Raw genomic sequence first — 25,570 nt, 5'->3', positions numbered from 1 at the left:
ATTTGCTAGTGGGGCTCACAGAACTCAGGAAAACACCTACATTTAACAGTTTAATAAAGGATACCTTAAAGGATTCAATTTAACAGCCAGATGAAGAGAGACGTAGTGCAAAGTCCCAAATAAAGGAGCTTTTATCCTCATGGAGCATAGGGCCTGGCTTGGTGGCACATGGAGGTGTTCTGGTTCCCCAAGCATAGAAGCTCCCCCAGACTGAGAAGCAGGATGCAAACTAACACAACAGAACAGACCACAGGGAAAGAGGTAAGTTCTTTCCCAGGGATTTTGTGAGGGCTTCATTGCATAGTCATAATTGACTAAATTAATCGCTATTGGCTGACTAACCTTCAGCCCCTGCCCTTGGGTGGGGGTCCAGAAGTCTCTCATTAACATGACAAGACACCCATTTCACCTTTGAGGCTCTGCAGTATTTTCAGGAACTGTGGACAAAGACCAAATACACCTGGGGAATATATATATTATGATCAAATATATGTATCTCTTATGATTCATTATATCACAACATGTGTCAGCATTTCTGTTATACAAGTTTCTAGAAGCAAGTCTTGGGTCAAAGGATGTATACTTCTAAAGCATTGCTAGAAACTGACAAATTGTTTTTGCAAAAGAGCTTTATGATTTGTACAGAACAGAGAAATGGGCAGACAAGTGACAGAAGAAGAAATGTAAAAGGTCAACCCACATGTTCAAATGTGCTTATCAAGAAAATGAAAATGAAAACAGTAATTGCATATACCAGCATGTTATATATTATATATAATATGTATATTACATGTTTGTGTATATGCATATATATATTTGCACACCAGACTGGCAAACAAACAAAAATATGCATTCCCATTTCCCATCAGCTATAGGAGGAGAGAGAACGGGCTATAATTGGAATGAGCTGGGTGTTCCTGTCCTATTCCTCGGCAGATTTACAAGGAGCCCAGGGAACCCAGGGTAGACAAGCTAAGAGCAGGAATTGGGGAGATCTTGGATGAATAAACAAACAATAAATTAGAAATAAAGAATCCAAACAGCCTGATGATCCAGGCACCATAGTGTGGGGACCAACAGTCCACCACACACCTGTAGCCCTGGGGTCAGTCCAGCACACAGCGGACAAGTCATGTGGCCTCTGCAGGACTAACCTAAGTCAGGAAAAATTCTGCACCCTTTTTTTTCTTTTTAAGATAACAAAGAAGTATGTAAAGCAGTGTTTAAAGTTTCCCAATTGTTAACATTTGACAAAATAGTTAAAATGAACACTTTGCCTTAATGGGAACATGTACTTATTTAGAATAGCTTGTTGTTAAAGTATTATTTCACAACAATGGGAGGGTCATTAAAGTATTATTACTCAGGATTTGCTGAAAGCAGGGCCAGCTCTCTGACAGCACCAGCCTTAACCATCTAAAGCCCCACTGGGTGAAGAAAAAGAAAGGTCTTTTAAAAGATGCACCTTAGGGTCATGTGGAGACATTGTCCCCTGTCCCTCAAAGTGGCGGTGTCAGGGATAGGACCAGGCCTTTTCTGCTAAAGGGTGCAACATTTAAAACCAAGAGCCCTCTTTGGACGCATTTGCTCAGGAGCCAGATTTAGGCTTGAGCTGTGCTTCCTTCGAAGGCCTTGCTCACAAGTCATCTCCTGGGGGCCTGGGCCATTCTGTCACAAGTGCCCCTTCCCTCCCGATGTTCTCCAGATGTCACCAGTGGTATGTAGACACTTATACATCTTCCAGGATGCCTGGACCATGAACTTCCTATCAAACTCATTTTTGCATCTCCCAGTGAGGTCAGAATATTACTCCCAGAATGCTGGGAGCCATGCTACTTAAGCTGTGTAGCAAAGCTCAGGCTGGAGGAAGACCCCCCACAAAGCAGGAGCCTTCGCAGCTGGCTCCCTCTATTACCCACCTTGATTTTGTTATTCTCCATTATACTATTGGCTTTGTTTTTGCTTGCATTGTTGCCAAGGGCTAAGCTAACCTTTGCTAAGCAGCACGGAAAGGAGAACATAAACTTCCCAGAAGCTTTTCAGGACAGTGGTCCTGAAGAATAGAACACGCAGGGGCCAGATGCCAATCTTGGCACAGAATACTGAAACCTGCAGTCAGTTAGTCAAACATTGACTACCCCATCTCCACCTAAGTAGGAATGCCTCCCTTGTTTGCAATGCTAGTGAAATTAGTGATGGAGAGTTTTATAGAAATAGAGTTGAGAGAATATTGAATAGAATAACTCTGTCTGACACTTAATCAATCTTCTCCTATTTTCTTCTCTCTGCTACTTCTATAGCTTTTCTTCTTCCTTCCTAACTACATTATAGCCCTTTACTAGAATTTGTGCCTCATATGTGAAATTACCAAGTACCATAATTCTTCCCAAGTGGTAAAGATACCTCAAGAGAACTGCTGGGCATAGAAGTCACAGAGCATAAATCTGCAAAGAAGTGAAAAACTAACCTTTTCAAAGAATATTACTTCTCTCTCACTTACCAGCTTTACATCTCCCTGTATGGCCCCAGAAGATGGCTGGTTACCCAGAGACGGGTAAGATTCCTCAAGAGAGGAACAACCTAAGACAGGCACAGTTGCAGGGGGGCCATCAGGTGAGAAAATGGGGGCCAACAGAGGTGAGGCTTAGAACCTTACCCCCCCACCCCAGTTTTGAGAGAAATTGTCTACACCCATGGATGTTTTGTTGCCCTTGTCTGGCTTGGATTAATACCTAGTCTATAGGCACAGACCTAATCATCTACACTTGCCTTCTTACAGCACTAAATCATGCTTTCTATCTTTATCTTGCATCTACCTATGGTAGAATAAATATTGTGAGGAAATAAAATGTACCCATTGCATTAGAAATATAGATGATGATACCTGCCTAGCTAACTGTGGTAGTGAGTGACCTGTATTTCACCCTGAGCTGATAGACTCTATAGTCACTGCTACATGCTGCACATTTCTGTGGTCACATGCATTACTTAGAAACCGCTTTGCATAGAAACAAGAAACACAATAGAGTACATGTTGCTAGGAAAAGTTTCAGTCAAGGAACAGAAAAAGATCACCTGTCTAACACTTGACCATCCATGAATAGATTAGAAAGAAAAAGAAAGAAAAAAGCTTGCCTATACCTATTAATCAACTGCCTATACTAATTAATCAACAGAACAATAAAAAATAATCATATCCTTGTGCAAAATGGTATAAATAAAGCTGTCATCGGCACTTGGTCAAGATACCACCTCCATCTGACTCTGTGTCCTGTCTCTCCATGCACCGACTCCGTCTCATCCTTTTGGGCTTCACCCCTCCCCTGCTGGAGCTGGACTCCAGCACCAGAACAGTGCTCATCCGGGCCAGTCCTTTGTGGACTGTCCCTGCGAGAGTCATGTCCCAGCTCTCTAGTGAGGACTGTCCTTGACAAATGGGCTGTCTTCTCTGGGATGTCTGCAGAGAGAACCCAGCCAGAGGTCCCCCCATGACCGGAATGACAAGAGCAAGACACACTCAGAGACACCAGATTCAGGGGGAGACTCCGGGAGAGGTGGAGACAGGCACAGCGGGAGGGCCTTTGAGGTGGCAGGCGTGCATCCTCTGTGGACAGAGTGACTTAACCAATGCCGCCAGGAAGCTCCTAGAGAGGCCAAGAGGCCCTCAGAGAGGCAGACGCGAGGAGCACAGGCTCTGGGTCAGACCATTAGGCTGCACTCAGGCTCTCCTACTCACCAGGGGACATGGGGGTACTGTGTGCCTCAGTTTCCACATCTGTAATGGGAATGATACGACCCCACAGAAGGGTTACATGGAGTCAGCGTAAAGCCAGGGCAATTGCTGGTGTTACTGAGCCTCAGCAGGGCCTGAAGCCTCACCAGCCCAGCTTCATTAAGGGGACTCCAGGAGAGCAGGCACAGAGGCAGCTGTCCCAGGTGGGAGGAGCAGGCCCGTGGAGGGGAGCTGGGACACTTGAGTCTGGCCACAGTGTACCCCGTGGCACAGCCTCACTGTATCTCAGCAGCCTGTGGATTTCTCATCTGTAATAACAGTCCTTGACCATGGGAGAACACTTTAAAATTACCCCCGATACAGCTGCTCGTAGGAGTGTGCGCTAGTACAACCCTTTGGGATACGAGAGGCAACACCCCGTAGGGATGTGGGTTTTTTGGTGGGCCCTGAGACAACTTGTGTGCATGGAAAAGTTTATTTGGAAAGTTAATTAAAACACTTTTTTTTTACTTGTGAAACTTACATCATTGAAAAACCTTGTTCTTGCTCAAACTTTCAAATTCACTTCATAAATCTTATTTTTCTTTTTATATATCTAGCAAATCTAAATGGTAACTTTTATAGATCCTTTTAGATACAATTCAATTAAATTCTCTTAAGTATTTTAAACTACATTTACAAATTTAATATATTTGATTTCTTTTTTAAGTATCTGTTATCTGACAAACCTTTCATCTACTTGAATGTAACTTGAATCTATGGGCTTCTAATAGGATGAATCTCAAATTCTCTTAAGTATCCTAATATTATTTATACATTTAGTAAGATTTCAACCTACAATCACAAGTTTAACTTAATCCAATTTTACATTTTAAATTAGAATCATAAAGTTCCCCTTTAGACACTAGTAGGCCAGGTTTTCATAAGCATTTCAAATTCTTAAAATATCAAATATATAGTGATTATATATGACTGCAACAGAAAAATACTAATACGAAATTTTTATTTACTTCATCATGTCTGTACTTCTGAAAATTCCCTGGAATTATTCATTTATTCAAAAAATATTAATCAATGTCTGACAAGTGCCAAGCACTGTTTAAGGCAGTGATAATAGCAATGGTTAAGATGGAGAAAATCCTAAGGAAGGACGCACACACAGTATATACATAATTCATATTTATCAGCTGGAGCTGTATGATATAGGGAAAAAGGAAAGCAGAGTAGGGAGGAAAGGGGCTGGTGGGAGCAGGGAGCAGGGAATATTCAATGAATAGATGACATGGAGCAGAGACCCGAATGAGTCAAAGGAAAAAGCCATGTGGACATCTAAAGAATTTGCGTTCTAGTTTGAGGGAATGGCAAGTGCAAAGGTCCTGAGGTGGGCATGTGCTTGGCCCTTTCCATTTAGAGCAAGGAGGTCCATGTGTCTGGAACAGGCATATGAGAGAGGGTGGTAGAAAGGGAGGTCAGATAGTCATCTGCAGGGGTGAGACATGTGGGCCTCTAGAGCTTGGGTTTTTAATCTACCTGGACCCTGAATATTCTGTGAGAATCTGTCCAGAGACCTCCTCCAGAAAGTCATTCTAATGAGCTTTATTAAAATGAAGATGCCCTTGCCAGCAGTTCCATTTCTAGGTACCTATACTAGAGCAACTGTCTCAGAAACACAATGGAATACTCGATGGCAGCAAACAAATTCATTCAGCAGGTTTTTATTGAGCACCTACCCTGTGCCAGGTAGTAAACAAGAGAGACAATCCCCACTTTAATGGAATTTAAATTCTAGAAGATGAAACAGACCTATATAGATAAATCTCAAAAACATAATGCCAAGTGAAAAAAACAAATTGCAAAAGTATACACAGAATGACTCAATTTATAGCAAATTAAAAAACCAAAAAAAACCCACTATGCAATAGTACCTTATGTTAATAGATGATCTACATCTCATCAAAGTGCAAAAACATATAAAACATGTAGGTCCTGGGCTCAAACCACATGGTCTAGATCCAGAATCTCCCCCCTGCCCCACTTACTATGAGAGCTTGGGAAACATAGCTTGGCCTCTGTTTGTCTCAGTTTCCTCTTCTGCGCAGTGGGGTGGAAAAGAGGAGAGGATGGGAGATCTTTAGTAGTATTCACAATGTTTTCTTTCTTTTTCAAAAGGAGGCAAAAATTTAACATCTGTCTTGATGGTGAGTTACATGAGTGTTAGTATTTTCAGGGTGTGAGAAACATTTTATAATTCAAAACTTAGAGATTCAAAGATCACAAAATGAAAGCAAACACTTGTACACACCTTTCCTCCGTAAGCACACTGGTTTTTCTCCAGATCACTTGCCACATGGCAACCAGATGGACCTAAAACATAAGCCGGGTCCTGTGGCTTTTGCCTGACCTCTTTTGTCCTGACAGATCTGACCCCTGAAGGCCTCATCTCTCTCCAGCCCCAATGCTCACTCATCCCTGATAGAGCCACTGTGTGCTCATTCCATCCTTCATCCCTTCAGCACATAGGGAGCCCCTACTCTGGGCCAGTCACTACAGGCACCAAGGTGCAATGTAGACAGCTGCTGTTCTCAAAGAGCTGCATTCTAGGGGGAAACAACAATAAACAAGGCAATAAATCCAGGCAATCACAGGTAGGTAAGTACAATAAAAAAATAAACAGGGAGATAGAGAGCAGTGGAGACAGGAAGGGTGTTAGGGGGTGCCTCCAGGTAAAGCCAACAGGGACTGACATCTCAGATTCAGGGTTCAGATCTCAGGCCAAATGCCCTGCTCCTCAGCAAAGCTCTTCCTCACCCGGGTGGGGGCGGGGTTACCTTACTGTGATATCCTACCAATCAGTGTCTTTTCTCACACTTAACATAATTATAATTAAGTAAACATAGGGTGGGTGCTTGGTTTCTCTTTCCCTCTATAATGAAAGCTCCTTGAGGGTGGAAGCTTGCCCTGCTCCCACATCCTGTGCCTATCACACCGGCTGTAAGCACTCCATCAATTATTTGTTAAAGCCGGCAACCAAGAGTCAGGGTAAATGATTTTCACCAGCTTCCCAGTTTCACAAACCCAATCTGAGCGATTCCTGAGGACAAATGTTACCCAAATGGCAAACCCTTATATCTATTTAGGATATATACTTTCTCACTACATAATGAGCTTTTCAATATTCAAAATATTAATGAGGATGTTAAGAAAACTCAAATGGTGATAGAACACTGCAGTGTCTGAGAGCAAGTAATTATTTCAGTGACAGGATTACCATTTTAAAAAATAGCTAAAATTCACAAAGACATCCACTGGAAAATAACAAAATAATTTTTAAAATTTAATGCAAACAGGGCAAACAGCATGAAGAAGGTTGAACTTTCTGGGCCAATGGAGGCCACCAGTGAGTGGAAGGCAGATGTATTTGGTCACCCTGGTCTTGAGATGCCATCAGATTTTCAATCTCACATCCTTCAGTGTCACAGAGGAAGCGGGCTATGGTCTAATGGAGAAAGTCAGGGTGCCATTTTAACCAAGATTTGTTGTCTGTCCTATTTGATAATTTGGTTAGAAGGCCCTGGTTTGGGGGTGAAGGATTTTGTTTTCAGTTCTGTCTCCTTTCCACATCCTTCCTTCTTTAAATAGCTAATTGCTCTCTTGTGGTAAGAGTCTGGGAGCTTAGCTCAGGTGTGAATTCAATTTTCTGGGACTTTAAAGATTTGTTAGGAGAGGAGGAATTCACCATGGCTTGTCCTTGACCCTTCTGGCTTGTTCTTTGACCTGTGCTTTCCCCAACACTCCCTGCTGCCCCTCCACCCTCCACCATGGCTGCTGTGTGGCCCTAGGAGGTGGCTGGAGCTTGCTCTCAGCTCCATCTGGGCCCAAGGCCAACAAGTCACAGAAGGCTCTGTCTAGAGAAAAGAAAAATGCCCTGAGAGTGCAGTTCTGCTGCAAAGGTCACCTCCTCTGATTCTCCCGGCATTCCAAACACGGCAGCGAAAGTCTTGGTAGCACCACCAAGCCTCCTGTAGAGGGAGTTTTCTGGAGAAGAACCATGAAAGGGGAAAGAATTATACACTATTTCCAGGATTTATTGAAAATGTTTAGTTTCTAAACTTGCATGTGGTAGGAGGAGGCGTATGTATGATAGCTGACCATCAGGAAAATATGAATATTACCACATGGGTACAATCTTAAGGGGAAACCACAAAGAGACATTTCAAGGAAAGTTTGTATTTCAAGAAAATTTGTATTATCTCCTCCAGAGAAATAAAGGACTTGTGATTTTTAAAAAAATACCAGATGGCTCCATTGGTTTAAAGGGGAATGGAAGAGATAGAGTTAACTTGAAGCATTTTCTTTCTGAATCATACAGAAAAGGAAAGAAACACATTGCATAAGTGTTGAACCTGGAGAGTTTAATAATTACCATCATTTAAACAAACTGCTTCAGAATTTGAGTCATTTGTTGTCCCTGCCCAAATGGCAATAACTTGAAAAGAATGAGAAAGCACATACTCTCATCCTATCCCACTAAATGCAATTGTAAATTTGTACCCCCTGCTAGCCTGGCTGCATACCTGGAAAGAGAAATTTGCAGACCTCAGTGCCACACCTACTACATACCTAGGAATTGGGAGTCAGGTACCAAGTTCTCAAGGAGTTAAAACACTCAGACTGGAAAGACAAGCACAGAATCTACCCATGAAACATGAATATAACCACAGTATTGTCTCCCCAATGAATTTCTATAATGAGCAGGGTTTCTTGGGAAAGAATACTGAAAGATAAAAGTAGAAAACAATCACCTTCCATGTAGATCCTGGAATCTATTTATTTATTTATATTTATTTATGTATTATTGATATATACACTCTTATGGTTTCACATGAAAAAACAATGTGGTTACTACATTTACCTATATTATCAAGTCCCCCCACATACCCCAATGTAGTCACTGTCCATCAGTGTAGTAAGATGCCACAGATTCACTATTTGCCTTCTCTGTGCTACACTGTTCTCCCCGTGATTCCCCACACCATGTGTACTAGACATAATACCCCTCAATCCCCTTCTCCCTCCCACACCCCTCCCTTTGGTAACCACTAGTTCCTTCTTGGAGTCTCTGAGTCTGCTGCTATTTTGTTTCTTCAGTTTTGCTTCGTTGTTATCTGGAGTCCCTTTATTTGAATGACTAATCAATTGCCTAGAAGACAAGGTCTTCTACCTGTAATATGAACAGATTTTAACTGATGATGGAAGGAGAACCGTCAGACCTCTGGTGAAAGCTACCCAGTTCTTCACAACTGACCCAAACTGTTTTGGAAACATGGATCCTCACTGCTCATTAGAGACACTCAAAAAGAATATGCAGTGTACCAGGCTTTGTGCTAAGCATTGGGGGATAGAGATAAACAGGTCCCAATCCTTACGTTCAATTCAGACATTAAAGCCAGTTTTCATCCCAAAATAATGATGCAACATGGTAAGTGTAATAAAATAGAATTTTATACGAATTGCTCTGGCAACATGGTGGATCCACAACTTACAGCCTAAATGACATTGGACAAATTAATCATTCTCAAGCCTGTTTATTTATAAAACAAGGATAATGTAAGTATCCACCTCAAGTCTAGTGCACAGTAAGAGAATAACAAATGACAAGCATTGTTCATTATTTTTATTTACTGATCATTATTACAACATGGGCGATTTGAGAGAAAAGGCTGGTTCAATAGGTAGAAAACCAGCCCCAAAGAATGCTCAAAGCACTTGAGAATATGAAGTACCTATTTTTCTGGAATGAAATTGAGTCACGTCTGTGCCAAGTAATTTCCATTTGGAGCACTGTGAGAATCCCCTAATAATAACCATTAATTTTGGAGCGCAGGACCCCACCCAACCAGAGCCCACCCAACGGGAGCCAGCATTAAGCATCAGGACATGGTGAGCAACCGGGAAAACTGGGCACCGGCAGGTCCCAGACGTGTGCTCCAACTGAACCGCCCAGCATCAAGTCCTTGCCTGTCCGCGCCGGGTCCTGAATCCACAGGCCCCTCCCCGCTCCACGGGGCAGGATGCCCCTACCCCACCAAGCTTGCCCAGGCGAGGCCCCACCACTGCTCCGCCGTTACCGGCCGGCCGTGTCGAGAGGGCCTGCCAGCAAATCACACAGGGGCGTAAACCACCGAACACTCCTTTCTGGAAAGACCTTCCTTCTCAGAAGGCGGTGCGGTCGGGTCTCGCCTTACTCCCACTCGCACATCGGACGCCAGGCCTCGCATAGCAGCCGCGGCCTCCAGCAACGGGAGCCCTGGCCAAGCCGGTTCTCTCTGCGCAAACGCAGATATCGGGCGGGCACACGGCTTCCTCTCGCGCTCAGAGTTCCGGGATACTAGGGGCGGGGATTGCGTGATGACGTTGCGCGGCGAGGTTTCGGGCGGCGGGAAAAGGCTCTGGAGAATGGAGGTGCAGGAGAGCGGTAGCACGGGCGAGCGCGGGCCCCAGGCCCCAGCCCCTGCCCCGAGCAAGGCCCCCGGCAGCGCGGGCCACTATGAGCTGCCATGGTGAGGCTCCCAGGCCATAGGTGATGGGTGCTCGGGAAGTGTGGGTGGGCGTGTCCTGACGGGGACCCCAGGGGTGGGAGCCCGTTCGCTGGGCCCCGAAGCGTAGCAGGAGGCCCCGCGGTGGCGTACAGATTATTACTTGGAGAGGGCGAGGGATGCGGGTCACTGAGCCAACCTGGGGTCGATAATAGCTGACCTGAGCTCTGCAAGCTGGTTCTCGGTCAGAGCAATGCTAGTGATGTAAACAGCCAGCCCCGTGACCACCACTCTGTGCCGGGGGCTGTGCCCGGGGCGACGTTGCTAGTCACTCGCGCCGGACGCAGGACGAAACCCGGGGATATGTGCACAAGGCGCTCGCCTCCCTTCTGTGACTTTCTGGTTTTAAAATAGGGGCATCCTGGGTAGCTGGGAGGAAATGGTGACTTGGAAGGCAGCTGCACAGGCACAGGTGTGCGAGCGCTGTGCTCTGATCCCACTCCCTATGCGCTTCTCTCAGTATCTCCACCGTGCGTGGAAATGGTTTACTCCCGGTACTCTGTATTCCCATCCCTCCAGCACACCCCTGTTTTGCTGAGAGCAGATACCTAAATGAAGCGCAGTAGATAGCTAACTGGAAAATCTATAGCTTCTCTGATCAGCCCCCAGCCACTAACCACATGAATCCATTGAGCACTGGAAATGAGGCTAGTCCCAGTTGAAGTGGGCTGCAAATGTACAACATACACCGGATTTCGAGGACTTGGTATAAGTAGCTTATGGTGGTCAGGGAAGACCTCTGATGAGATGATATTTGAGCAGAGACCTGAACTCGAAGTAAGCCATGTGGCTGTGTGGAGAAAGCTTGCAAACAAGATGAGCTGCCGTGAAGAACCTGAAGGAGAAGCATGTTTGCCTTGTTCAAAGTCTAGCCCAAATTTCAGCTGGTAACATTCCCGGGTGGTGATTCTCCCTCTGGACTTCCACAGCCCTTGGTTTTTGTAACCGGTTGATCACTGTTGTAGAGCTAAGTTCACTGTGGGGAAGCCCTTTAGAGCAAGAACCATGTCTTGCTCATGTCTGTACCTTCTGCTTTCCGCCCCTTGAGATCTCTAACCCCTTACACAGTGCCCAGCACCTGGAAGGGGCAGAGTATGAATAGGTGGGAACAAACATGTTCCATCTGCTGATCTTGGAGGAGAGCTGTCTTCTTTATTTCCTGTGGTTTGTGGCAAACAGGTTTCTTTGTGTGCTGCTACTTCTGGAGCAGAACTGGTATCTAGGGGTGCAAGCCGAGGGTAAATCAGGGAGTATAATAAGGGACAGGGGAGGTCTTGATAGTCAAATCATTGTAAATCCACTGCCACTTCTAGTCTCAGCTGGAGAACGTCATTTTCTTTAATAACAGAGCCTGCTCATTAATTTAAAAGAGGGAGCTGTTGGTCTGAAAAAGCCACTAGCCTGTCCATTTCACATAGCCGAATAGGATCACAAGATAGGCCCATGGTTTCTGTCTAGCCAGCCCTGCTGTGCACCTGGTACAGTTCTGTAGAAACTGGCTGGTAAGGGATGAGAAGGGGGATCAGTTGCACCAGTGTGTGTCAGATCAAATGATGTCAGGCTGTGTGTGCTGCACCTCTGTTATGATATGGGCAGGCTGTGTTGCCGCACAGTGTCACATTGCTCCAGATGGCCTGCTCTGGCCCTTCTCCAGCAACAACAGGTGTTTGCTCTGGCCGGTTTGAAGCTTTTGGTATACAACTCTTATGCACTTAACTTTTCAAATGGCACTTGGGCATCTCTTTAAATTTAAAACCTGCAATCACTTGGTGTATTTTCATTGACTGTATATAATCTTCTGACAGGGCTCTCAGGATTGCCTTATAGTGCCTCCTTTGGCTAGTGTGAGAATAGCCATGTCAACATCTTTATGCATTTCCATCAAATCAGGGTTGAAAAATACAGGCCAGTAAGGTTGAATGAAATCGTCGGGAATGAAGACACTGTGAGCAGGCTGGAGGTGAGTGATTTTTTTCAGAGATGATCTCACATCGAGTTATTTGATAAACTAGAGGCAATTGGAGGAGAACAGCAAAGATCATGAGGGGGAGGCGAACCATGAATCCAGAAGAATTCAGGGACATTCAGGAGACAGGATTAGGATTAGACAAGAATCAGGAGACATTCAGTTTGGAGGACTAGAAGCCATGGTGGATAACTTCAGATGTTTGAAGAGCTGGCTTATTGGGAAAAGGTTCTCAATCTAGTCCTGAATCCTCCTAAAGCAGAGGTGGCAAGCTTTGTAAAGGCCAATTAATAGATATCTCAGGATTTGCAAATTGTGTAAGGTCTTTCTCAAATATTCTTTATATTTTTTAAACAGCCCTTTAAAAATGTAAAAGCAATTCTTAGCTAAGGGGCTTTATAAATAAAAAGGCCTCAGGCTGGATTGCCTCCACTGCTGCCTACCCTCTCTCCACCATAGTTTTCAAACCCCGGCCTAGAAGGGTCCTAGTGACAAGGCAGTCAGCTTCAGGATGATGGGTCGGAGCAAGCAGAGCAAACCTTGAATACCTAGCTCTAGGGGTCTTTAAATGGAGTCCAGTAGCCCAGCTATTTGAGACACAACAGAGGCAGTCACTGTAGTAATTAGGGCTTAGACTTTAATGGCTACCAAGGTATTTAGTATTTATTTATTTTTACACATGTATTCATTTTACAAATATCTGAGTATCTCCTCTGTAATGGTGCGGTGTTAGGAACTGTTGATATAATGGTGAACAAAATAGACACAACCCTGTACAAAAGTGATTTATAGTCTTATGGGAGCTACATTAAAGGTCATAGGCAGAGCTAAGCATTCTGCTAGAGGAAGTACAGGGTGCTGTGCAGAGCATGTGGCAGGAGTTAACTTGCTCACAGTATATTCATTCCCAAGTGGAGGAAGTGACACCAAAGCTAAGTGGGTGGGAATCAGCCGCACTTGGCGGGTAGCCAGGGAAAGTGGCAAGAACAGCATGTGCAAAGGCCCAGAGGTGAGAGAGCTCAGCTCATTCTGGGAGGAGAATGCCATCTTAGTGGAATACAGAACAGTACTTTTCAAACATTGATGGGTATATGAATCGCTGGACATCTTGTGAAAAATGCAAATTCTTAGCCAGTAGGTAAGGAGCAGGGCCAGAGATTCTGCATTTCTCACAAGCTCCCAGGGAATGTCAATGCTGCAGGTCCCGTGGAGCAAGAAGCCACAAGTACGCATTTGGGATGTTGGAAAGGAGCTCGTTGGTGGGATCTAAACTGGGCAGAGCCTCTTGAGCTACCTTTAAGAGGCTTCCATCAGACAGAAATGTTTTAATAGATGTGTATTTTAGAAAAGTGGTTGTGGTTACAGTATAGTAAATGGATTGGGGTGGGGCAAGATTAGAGGTAAAGAGACCAGTTAATGGAGATCCAGGCAAGAGATGATGGGCTGAGAAAGTGGTCATGGCTGAAGAAAAGTGGGCACAAGATGACAGAGCAAGAGTGGCTAAGCCTTTGTAATTGAGGTGCTGTGCTGGGTAAGGAGGAAGGCCTGATCATGGGTGAGGGTGACTTGCAGGGTCCCAGCATGGGCCTCAGGGTTGAGGGCATTGACAGTCCATGGAAGGGAAACATGGTGGGGCCTCAGCTGTGTGGAGAAACTATGAATTCAGTTTTGAATATGCAGAGGTGAGAGTCCACGAGGCCTCCATGTGGAGAAACCTGTAGCCACATTTTACCACACTGGCCTGGTGGCCAGGGAGGCTTGGGCTCCTCCTGCTTGCAGATTGACCCATTTTAATGGACATTTCTTCCTTCAGGTCTTTGCAAGAGAAGGAAATGTGCCCAATATTATCATTGCTGTAAGTGCTCAGTCCTGGCCCCAGTGACTTGCGTGTCTCCTCCAGCGCATAGAGCTTCTCCAAGAGGCCTTTTACCACCACGCCCTACCTGCCCTCAGCAGAGGGAAACGTTTTGCTCCAGTTGGTCGGGAGGCTGAGGCTCAGGGTCGGGGTGGGGGATTGGGGGCAGGGAGGAGAGTGCAAACAATAGTGAGTAATGGGGAGCTATGTTAAGCACATCCTGTTGGCTTGAAGCACTTAGAGAGCTGTCATTCCCAGGGACCCCCAGGAACGGGCAAGACCACCAGCATCCTGTGTTTGGCACGAGCGCTGCTGGGCCCCGCGCTCAAGGACGCCGTTTTGGAACTCAATGCCTCAAATGACAGGTATGCCTGGGTGGTGAGACAAGGGTGGCAAGCAGTTTACAGTGGGAGTTGCCATAGAAACATCCCTTTTCCGGTTCTGTGTTGTACTTGGAGCTTGCCTTGCCAGCCCCGTGTTTTCCTTTACTTCTTCCCAGTGAGCGAGGATGGGAATGGCTTGCTTGCTGATGTGGCATCACAAGCATTGACTTGCTGGTTTGCTTTTTTCTTACATAAATTATAAAAACTATTTTTAATTGTGGTAAAATACATATAACATAAAATTTACCATCTTAGCCATCCTTAAGTGCATGGTTCAGTCATGTTGAGTTTTATTCACATCATCATGATCTCCAGAATTTTCTTGAGCTTCTAAAACTGCACTTCTGTTTCCATTAAGCAGCAACGCCCATCATCTCTACCCCACAGCCCTTGGCACCTGCTGTTCTGCTTTCTGTGTCTATGAATTTGTATACTCAGGACCTCAGATAAGTGGAATTCTACAGGATTTGTCTTTGGCTTTTTTCATTCAGCTTAATGTCCTCAAGGTTTATTCACATAGCAGTTGTCAGAATGTCCTTCCTTTTTAAGGCTGACTAGTATATACCCCACATTTTGCCTATTTATTCATCTGTTAGTGGACACTTGTGTTGCTTTCATCTTTTGGCTGTTGTGAATTGTGAATAAGGTCGCTTTGAACGTGGGGGTGCAATCTCTCTCTGAGACCCAGCTTTCAGTTATTGCTGATACATACCCAGCAGCAGAATTGCTGGATTATTTGGTAATTCTGTGTTTAACTTTTTGAGGAACTGCCATACTGTTTTCCACAGTGGCTGCACCACTTTACATACATTCCCACCTATAGTGCACAGGGGTCCCAGTTTCTCCACATCCTTGCCAGCATGTTATTTTCTGGTGGCACTGGTGTTAGTAGCCATCCTAATGTGTGTGAGGTACTCATTTATTTTACAGATACAAAGTAGTAGAAGGTTATGAAACGAGGACCTGTTGAAGGAAATGTCTGCAAGGTCTGTCTCTGGTTATTTCTTGAGGATGTGGTTCTCAGCTCTTTAATGTTTCCCTGGTTTTGAACACCTGTACATTCCCGAAACGGCCAGTGCCTTTGAATGCAGCTAACTGCTCATTGGCCGTCATGAGTGCGCATGTCTGGATCCATTTTGCAAATGCTGATTCCACGTGTCAGTACAGTAGGTTCTGGCTCATCATTACCTGTTCTTCTCACACTTGCATCATCAAACTCACAACTTTTGAGAACTTTGATGGCTCATGATTTTGAAGAGAGTAGCCTGTAATTGCGAAATATTTTCAAGTTTAGAATGATCATTACAGTAATTTTTTTCATGTTTCCTTCCAGTCATCTTTATATACACACCTGCCTTTAGCTTTTGATCACTTACAGACTGTACCTTGTAAATGTCGGGGTGCAAGCATCATAAAATATGAAAGAATACTGTCACATGACCTGGAGTAAAACAGGATGGTCTAGGTTCTTATTATAAGATGTTGAGGAATCAAGTCTTTTCTGTTGAGTGACCAACTTGGTGAAAATATTCTTAGTTTTTCTCCTTAGAAATATATTGTTCACTCCTTGATTCTTGGGTTTTGAGAAAGTTCACTATGATTTTGGCATCTGAGGATTCACAATCTAAGATTTGGCTTATGTGATCAATTCACATTATTAGAATCTAGACTTTCTGCTCTTTGTTTCTCTGCAGTCGTTTTCTGATTAGTCTATTAATTAATGAAATAATCTCCCTCTGTCATTTTTTTCTCTTTTGGCATTGGAGGTACAAAATGAAAAGTTGTGCATTTTTAGCTGTGGTCTCAATGAAAGCTTTAAAAAAGACAACCAGGATGATGTATCTGACCCTCCTTTATATTTTCTAGAAAGAAATCTAGTCCCTCAAGCAACACAATAAAAACTGAAGGTGAAGCAGTAGGAACAGTGCCCCCACCCCCCACCAACTATTGAATCATTCTTCAAGGCAATTCCATCATTCTTTCATTTTCTTCTTATTTTAGTCTTTTTTAGCATAGTTGGGAATAACTGATGAGTAATGATGCAATAATTACAAGGATGAAATTGCTGTTTAGTTTCAAGATACAGGAAGAGTAAGATCATCTAGACCCCAAAATATATTTTAGATTCTGAAAGAGTCCAGTGGACCCATATGGTAATTGTAAGATAAAACAAATTGCATTCTATCCAAAAAGTAAGTGAGTTTTTTTCTGTGTTCTTTGTTAGACCTCCAAGAAAGAATAATGGTAATGACGTGTCAGTCTTTAGAAATAGTTAGAATTGTCCAAAAAAGAAACTTAAGACCTAATGCTAGGTCTGTGAGGGTATACTAAAGGTCAGAAGTCCCCAGGAAGTGACTGAATTTGTCTCAGAGGGTGACAGTAAAGTTCTGGCTTACTGTTTCAGAGGTATTGACGTTGTGAGGAACAAAATCAAAATGTTTGCCCAGCAGAAAGTCACCCTTCCCAAAGGACGGCACAAGATCATCATCTTGGACGAAGCAGACAGGTAGACTGCTTTGCCAAATACATTTTGACCTCGATCTCTGTGTCTTTCATGGGGCATTATTCTAACAGGAGAAAAAGCTGCCGCCGTTGCACTGTTGTGATAGATTGGCTTATCACATCTTCAGGAAGCAGTTTAACAGGGGCCTGAGCCTTAAGCCTTACGTTATTAAGTAACTTCCAAACAGTTGTCTAAGGTGGTCGATTAACGTGTCTGTTCCAGTATTTCTAGAATGAACAATTTAAATAGTGTTTTTTAGAGTTGTGGTGAAATACAGTAACATAAAATTTACCATTTGTCCCATTTTAAAGTGTGCAATTCAGTGGCATTGAGTACGTTCACAATTTCCTGCGGCCATTGCTAGTATAATGGAGCGGTTTTAAATGACATTTAAAAAAATAACAGTAACTCATACTCTTTAACGAAAATTTAGAATATATTGTTACTCTCTCGCTTTATTTCTTCTCTTTTCTGCACTATGCATTTCCGCATGGTTGACCTCATGTGTATGCTTTTTGTATCCTTTTGTCCTTTTAATGTTGAAAAGCAGTGTTCCCTATTATTATAATCTCTATATATTAAAATGTAGTTTGAAATTGCTGTGTGAGATACCATAGTAAGGTGCACCGTAACCATTTTATTGTACCATTATAGCAGTAATAGCAGCTCATGTTTATTGAGCCTTTATATGTAGTCATTTACATCCTGCCAGGTGATCCCTAAACACTTTCCATGTTATTAGCTTATTTAATTGTCATAACAACCTTCCAAGGGAGGCAGCATCGTTATGTCCTTACAGGTGGTGACACTGAGGTTCAGATAATTTGCCTAATGTTTCACAACTAGCAGATGAAGGAGTGCTGGGTGAGCCCCAGCGGCATGACTGCAGGCCTTGCTCTATGCCCATGAGTAGCCTGCTTGTGCAGGATCCAGCTGGGGTCCTGGAGGGAGGCTGTGCATGCTCACTCGGGAGTTCAGGGGTCTCAGGGCTCTAGGCAGGATTTGTGTCCAGTGGGCCCTGGACCACTTATAAACTCTCCTCTTATGTCTTTCTTCTCAGCATGACTGATGGAGCCCAGCAAGCCTTGAGGAGAACCATGGAAATCTACTCCAAAACAACTCGCTTTGCCCTTGCTTGCAATGCTTCAGATAAAATCATAGGTGGGGGTCGGCTCTGGGTGGCTTGGGGTCCTCATGGCACTCATATTGGCTCTGTAACAGCAGAAGGGTAGGGACTTTTTGATTGCCAACTGTGGGCCAAGCACTGTATAGTCAACTTTTTAATTTAATCTTACATAATTCTATGTGGAGGTGTTACTAGCTCCACATTAGAGATGAGAAAAAAAACAGCTCAGAGAGGTTGAGTAATTTGCCCAAAGTCACACAGCAAATGGAAGAACTGCGATCAGAACCCCAGGTCTGTCTCTTTCCCCATTATGGGCACATGTGACGTTTAGTGTCCTGTGCACAGCGCTGACAGTCACTGACCCACTCCGGGCGTGCTGCTGCGCTTTCTCTGTTCTACACCCTTGGCATGTGCTAGGTCTGTGCACTGGGCTTTGTTATTGCCAGGAATTGCCTCACCTGTGAACCCTGATGTGCTAGTTTCCTTTCTGACCTGGTGTCTGTCCTTCCAGCTCCCTCACTGCTGTGAGCCTTCTCACCTCAGCTGCTCAGCTTCCTGATAGAGATGCAGACATGGTCCAGCTTTTCTCTCTCTCTCACTGTTTCTCACAGCTGTCTTGTCCCACTGTCCTTCCTCACGTCTAGCCTGCTAAGCCCCAGCCTGTGTGAGCCACCTGACTCCCCCTTCCCCCAGGCCCTCGTGCGTTGTCCCAGACAAACATGTGACCCAACGTGAGGCACAGTCAAGGCTTCCAGCCTGGGCAGGCCCTCTGTTAGCAGAAGTCTGCTATGCCCTCTCACCTTCCCCACATACTCCTTACTTGTTCATTCATGTATTCAGTCACTCATAAGCAGACAGCGTACTCTGTCCTCAGTAGGTGTCAGGCACTGTGCTAGTGTGGAACATACAGAATTTGGTGACAACATTCTCTACTATCAAGACAACGTGTGCTGGAGGAAACTGCTAGAACTTCTTAATTTGTGGATGTGACTGTAGCTTATCTGTCTGCTTAACCTGTGAGGGAAGGAATGGCATCAGAGCCCCTCCCCAGATGTGTTTCCCACAGGGCTGTGTGTTAATGAATTTGTTTAGTGATTTGAAACTGCATTTGGTGGAGAAAGCTCTGGCCCTCTCTTTTCCTTCATTTTTCTGATACATACAGCATTCTGATTTTTTAAACATTTCTAGAAATACAACATTGAAATGCAATCTCTAAAGAAATTTACTCCTCAGCTGTAGAGGAAATGGTTCACAATCAAATTGCTCCAGAATTGATTTTTCAGCTCTGTGTAACTGAAACTGTTCGGGCTCACCTGGAGTCATACCGGTTGAGAGAGAAGCAACTTTCTTTGAGGAGTGCCATGGTTGCCTTACTCTGACATGTCTTTAAATTCTGCAAATTCGGTTTCTGGTGCTTCACAAAAGAAAAATCTATGGAAGGAAACGTCTGGTGTAGTTGGGATATGAATTGCTTCTAAATATGAGCTCCAGTTCTTAACTGTTCTTTCTCTTGTCTGTGCTGATAAACCCAAAATGTAAATAAGGTGAAGCTTCCTGATTTCAGAAAAATTGAAATGCGCTAACTCTTAGGAAAGCTGCCTTAAGTCTTATCCATTCAGGAGATACCAGCCATGTTCCATGTACACAGCATCTGCTCCGAGCAAGGCACAGAGGCTCCACATATGTGAAGGGCTCTCTGACCTTGCCCTCCAGGGGCTCACACATGGATAGGACAGGGGTCCCCAAACCAGCGAGCCTTGAGCCATCCAAGTCCTCTTTTTTCTGCTCACCAGGATCAGATCCAAGGTCATCTAACTTCCTCAGTCTTGAAGCCCCACCCATGCTTTCCTCCTCCAGGCCTTACGATTTCTCCCTGGTACACTGTCCCACCGGCCCCCTCTTTGGTCCAGCACATGGAACCCTGTCGCCTGAAGTGACCATGAGGGTTTCACCACCCTTTGCCAGGACAGCCTCACTGTTTTCTGTCTTGCTCAGAGCCCATTCAGTCCCGGTGTGCAGTCCTCCGCTACACAAAGCTGACCGACGCCCAGGTTCTTGCCAGGTTAATGACCGTAATCGAGAAGGAGAAGGTGCCGCATGCTGATGATGGCCTGGAGGCTATTATCTTCACCGCCCAAGGAGACATGAGGCAGGTGTGTGCTGGCCCAGGTGCGGGCCTCCTGGGCTTGCAGGACTGTGCAGGGACGAGGCAGCCGGAGTGGGGGCCATTGACCCAACACTGCTGAGGCTTTGGGCTGCCTGAGAGCATGGATAGGCCTGCAGGGAGGAGTCTATGAAGAGAGGTGGGGAAAGGCAAAATCACCCTTGATGTTTTTTTCTTTCTCACCAGGCTTTGAACAACTTGCAGTCAACTTTCTCAGGATTCGGCTTTATTAACAGTGAGAATGTGTTCAAGGTATAAAAGCTGGCATGTGTGTCATGGTATGCAGAAGCAGTGTTTATCTGCTGGGGCCGTTGGGGCAGAGGGGGCGGACCGTGCTGCCACCTCTGTGCTGGCGCTCATCCTTGGGGAGGTGTGAGGGGAACTTGCCCTAATCCCATCTGTCCTCTGGTGCCCCCCACACTGGGGAGTTGGGAGCGACCCCTGAATACCACCAGAGTGTGGATGGGTGGGAGGGCCCGGTGGTTCCATCCATGCCTGCAGATCTGTGCAAAGCCCTGCACACGTGTCCCCAGCAGCATTTTGTGGCTGAGGAAACAGGCCCCAGTAGCTTGCCTGAGATCGTCCGGCTGCTCAAGGGCAGGAGGGAGCACAGCATTTTCTCCTCAGCAGGCTCCTGGCTCTTGCCCCCAGGTTTTCCTGCAGCCCCTGCCCCTGCTCCCCACTTCCTGCACCTGGAGCCGTAGCTGTGCTCTTCAGGGCCAAGCCAAGGAAAAACAGTCTTATTCTCCCACGTGGGTGAAGGGGTTTTCTTTCGGGAATAATTTGTAAACTAGCTAGCATGTCCTAACAAGTGCGGTTACAGAGACTGATTTCCCCCTGGTTTGAGGGTTAAAATTGGGTAGGGCTGTCCCTGCATTCAGACTGTAGCTCTTTCTCAGCTGTGAACCGGTCATGTGGAAGCCTGTGTTTAGACCTTGGCAGCGAGTGTATCTCCAAAGATCCTAGGGAAACTCGCGGAGTCCTCAGTAGTGACAGTTAAGTCACGTTGCATCCCAGAGCAGAGCATTGAAGGCCCCAGAAACTGACATAGGAGAGAAGGTAATTTCATCTGGGAAGAAGGCCAGGGGCAGGCGTGGCACCCCAGAGACACCAGAGGCTTTGATTCAGAAGGTTTAAATATGATGCTGTGCTAGAGGGTGTAATCCAGGGCCAGAGGCTGGGATGCGGGCGGGCAGCCTCTGGGCTCAGGGAGCTGACACCCAACAGGCCGCCCTGCCAGCCATCGTACTGAGGCTGGGCACTCTGTCCCAGGAAAGCCAATTCCTTTCTGGGGTGGGAGATTGGCCTCAGCAACCTAATTCTTAAATGGATTCTAAAACGTTCTGGGCAAATGAGCCTCCAAAAGCCTTTAAAGCTGCCCCCAAGAGATGCCTCAGTGGCCCTTGGTAATCCTTCTTGGCTTGGGAAATCCGTGATCATGTACCAGAAGCTCTCCTCACTGCAGGAGGTGGGCACCACCCTCTGATGACTTGTTCAGTGGTGAGAGGGGCATTCCCAAACCTGGCTCCCTTTCTGGAGAATGCAATGAAAAAGCAAGTTGGAGAGGCTGGTTACGTGGATTGTGCCGAGCCTGGCCTGTTGGGGCTCCTCAGATGGCCCCCGTGGCCCCTAATGCACCCTTCTCTGGTATGGCCAGGTCTGTGACGAGCCACACCCCTTGCTGGTGAAGGAGATGATCCAGCATTGCGTGAGCGCCAATATCGATGACGCCTACAAGGTTTGCTGGAACCATTGGCTCCCTGAGCAGGATTGGGGGCACTCCCTGGGCTAGGGACTGTGCGCTTTGCTCCACTGCCTCGGGGACTGAACTCCCTGTTAAGAAGTCAGGCCTGCAACTCAGAATCATCCCTATTTACTATCATATTCTCCTCAAGAAGAGTTTGTCTAAGACCCTAGGAGAGGCCGGCCCAACTCCTTATGCTGCGGTGAAGGCATGTTTCCATTGAGGAGAGACCCCCTCCACCCTCCTGAAGAACACGGACCCAGCAGCCCCTGGTCAGCCAGAGAGGAGGCACCAGGGCTTTCTAACCTGATTATGGAGCCTGTCCCTTGAGCAGATTCCAGTGGGCATCATTGGGGTTCAGGTGACCCTCAAGTCCACATGGGAGGCAGTGGTATGATTTAAGGCCATTAGCCTGATTACAGCAGGTTTCTCTCCCCCTGCTTCCCATATTCAGCCAAAAGTTGACTGCGTTTAGGGCAGGCTGAGACCTGGTGTGAACTGTGAGTACAAGGCCGGGAGACTGAGGTAGAGACCCAGGCACAGGACTTGAAGCCTTCAGACTTAGGAACATAAAGCTGCCCATTCCCTGAATTCACCCCAAGGTGCCACAGCAAAGGCCAAAACAGCTAACTCCTGGCCCTGCGTCCAGTGGGGTGGGGTGCCATGGGGGTTGGAACATCCTGGGGCTGAGAAGGCAGGAGGCTGAGACTCTGCTGCAGTCCCCCCAATCCTGGCCAAGGTTCAGGGCCCTTCCTGTGGGGGCTGTGTATCTGACTGGCAGCTAGGAAAAGCCCGGCAGAGAGATGGCTCTGCTACTTCCACTCCAGAGTGCTTACCAGGATGATTAATCAGGCTTTTTAAGAGCCTTAGATAAAGGCATTTCATGGGGATTATGTAGACCATCTTGTAATGTTTTAAAACAGTTGCAGTATTACCTCTGCTTGCTGGGAAAATCAGTTACCCGCACCTGCTCTAAAGGGCATGGCCCACCAGCAGCTCCTTACCACCACGAGGGTTGTCTGGTAGGATGACCCCTCCACTCTCAGCAGGCCTGAGAATGGTGTGGCTTTGACCTCCTGTCCCCATAGTGTCCTTATTTACAGAGTTAAACAGCCTTAGCGTCTCTGCTTTTGTCTAGATTCTTGCTCACCTCTGGCATCTTGGCTATTCACCAGAAGACATCATTGGCAACATTTTTCGAGTGTGTAAAACCTTCCAAATGGCAGAATACTTGAAACTGGAGTTTATTAAGGTCAGTGAGAGCCTTGCAATGCCTTTCTCCTCAAGAATGTGGGCCATGCCGTGGCTTTCTTTGTTTTCCTCCAGGCCTGGCACCTGAAGGGTGCTCAGTATCCCCAATGATGGTGGAGGCAGGGCTGGCAGATTCTCCTGGGGGCCAGGAGCTTGTTTGAGCTGTTCTGCTGGTCAGTGAACTAGTGTTCTTGTGATGGCTCTCTTCATTAGAGATTTATTTATCCATATGTTTATCTTTTAAGGACAGAAGAGTTGACATAATTTACATAGAGTAAAATTCTGCCTCAGGTATGTTCTGTTGACAAAAGCATTCATTCTGGTATGAATGAAACCTCACCACAATCAAGGTGTGAACAGCTCTGGGATCCCCTGCAAATTTATGTGCCTCTTCCCCTCAGCCACCTGAAAACCACTGATCTATTTTCTGTTTAGGGGACAAAAGTTTCCAGAATGTCATATATAAATGGAGTCAAGCACAATACAGCCTTTCAAGTCTGGCTTCTTTTAGCTTAATGCATTTTGGATTTTTTTCATGCTGTTTTTGAATCTATCAGTGGATCATCCTTTGCATTGTTGAGTAGTGGTCTGTTGTATGGACATACCACAGTGTGTGTGTTCACCAGTTGAACGACGTTTGGGTTTCCAGGTTTTGGTGACAATGAATAAAGCCATTACAAATATATATGTACATTGTACATGAATTAATGTGAATATAAGTTTTCATTTATCTTGGGTGAATTCCCAGGAAGTGAGATTGCTTGCTAAATGGTAAGTACATGTTCAACTTTATAGGAAATCACCCAGTGGTTTCTCAAAGTGGCTGTAGTAGTTTTCATCTCTACCAGCAATGTGTGAGCATTCCTCGTGATCCACATCCTAGTCAGCACTTGGAATGCTCAGTTGGTTTTTTAAAGCCATTCTAAAAAATAAGTAAGTGTTTAGTGGTATCTCACTATGGATTTAATTTGTATTTTCCAGTAATTAATGATGTCAAATACTTTGTTATGAGTCTATTTGCCATCCGTAATCTTCCTTAATGAAACATCTGTTCAAATCTACCTTTTCTTTAATTGAGTGTTTACTTATTAATCTTACTACAAAACTAAGTTTGGGTGTTTGCTATATTTTCTGGATGAAAATCTTTGATCAGATTTGTTTTTAAAAATATTGAGTATTTTTTTCCAAGGCTGACTTTTTTTAATCTGCCCTCAACAGTACCTCACAAAGAAATATCAATATCCTTTTAGGAAGTAAATTGGACTTCAGTTAAACATAATCCATTAAAACTTCAAGTTTATTTTTCAGCTGGAGTGTTGAGTTCATTGCATCAATTTTGAATAAGCCATTAGTCCAGATTTTAAAAAGTAGACTTCTCCCTCACTTACTAAGCAGATTTAAATTTGATTTGTTTTTCAGGAAATTGGATACACTCATATGAAAATAGCAGAAGGTGTGAACTCCCTCCTGCAGATGGCAGGGCTCCTGGCCAGGCTGTGTCAGAAGACAATGGCCCCTGTGGCCAGTTAGAGCGGACAGCTCATTGATTGGGTTATGAGAGCCATCATCCCTGAGAGACAGAAGTCACAGCCTTCTGACTCAGGAGAGAAATGCTGCCTTAGACGGGTATTGGAGCCCACCTTCCTTTAACACGATTGTTTCCAGCATGTCCCCACGAGCATTTACATTCAGCCTCAGACTTACAGATGTAGTGACAGGGTGGAAGGCCCCAGGGAACCTGCAGGGCATGGTTGGGCATTTTAGCTAATAAGACTGTACAGTTCTGTCAGCAATGAAGTGGCAGTGCAAGGCCCCAAGGAAAACCAGCCTCCTGTCCCTGCACAGGTTCCTAGCATCCTACAAGTAGAAAGGTGATTTAGATAATAAATTAGACAAGCTAATGTCAGTTTTTCTAGCGGCCTGAAGGACAGGTACATGAGGTAGGATTTGCTGTAATTTACTGACTAGTCAGGCAGACTTCTAGAACAGCCCAGGGCAATGAGCCCTTCGGATAGAACTCTGGGTTCACCAAAAAAGGGGACACTCCTGCCACGCTGCCTGTTCTGTGTAGCTTGATGTATACTTTGCTTTAGAATTCCCCAGTGAATTTCATATTAATTTGTAGGATTGCTTAATTTTTCCTTGTTTTAATTATGAAAAATACCAATTGTTCATAAAAGTAGTGAGAATGGTATAGTGACCTTGACGTGTTCATCTATCTGAGCAGCTTGACCAGCACGTGGCCAGTC

The 25,570-nt window shown here is 45.2% G+C and overlaps 1 protein-coding gene across 2 annotated transcripts; it reads left to right on the top strand.

Annotated features, from left to right (window-relative positions):
* The first annotated feature begins 10,126 nt into the window (after positions 1–10,126).
* RFC2 (replication factor C subunit 2) lies at positions 10,127–25,515 on the top strand. Of its 2 annotated transcripts, XM_017679531.3 has the most exons (11): positions 10,127–10,293; positions 12,220–12,289; positions 14,109–14,150; positions 14,409–14,515; positions 16,938–17,039; positions 18,097–18,197; positions 20,158–20,315; positions 20,513–20,578; positions 21,984–22,064; positions 23,209–23,322; positions 24,741–25,515. In XM_017679531.3, exons 1-11 carry the CDS (start codon positions 10,142–10,144, stop codon positions 24,849–24,851), a joined length of 1,104 nt encoding a protein of 367 aa, XP_017535020.2. In that variant the 5' UTR covers positions 10,127–10,141; the 3' UTR covers positions 24,852–25,515. The 2 variants fall into 2 exon arrangements, with proteins under 2 accessions (XP_017535020.2, XP_017535022.2); XM_017679533.3 differs by lacking the exon at positions 16,938–17,039.
* Positions 25,516–25,570: the final 55 nt, after the last annotated feature.

This window comes from Manis javanica, chromosome 10, assembly GCF_040802235.1.
Source record: "Manis javanica isolate MJ-LG chromosome 10, MJ_LKY, whole genome shotgun sequence".
NCBI lineage: Eukaryota > Metazoa > Chordata > Mammalia > Pholidota > Manidae > Manis > Manis javanica.
The sequence above is the reverse complement of the archived record's forward strand: the minus strand, read 5'-3'. Positions and strand labels throughout refer to the sequence as shown.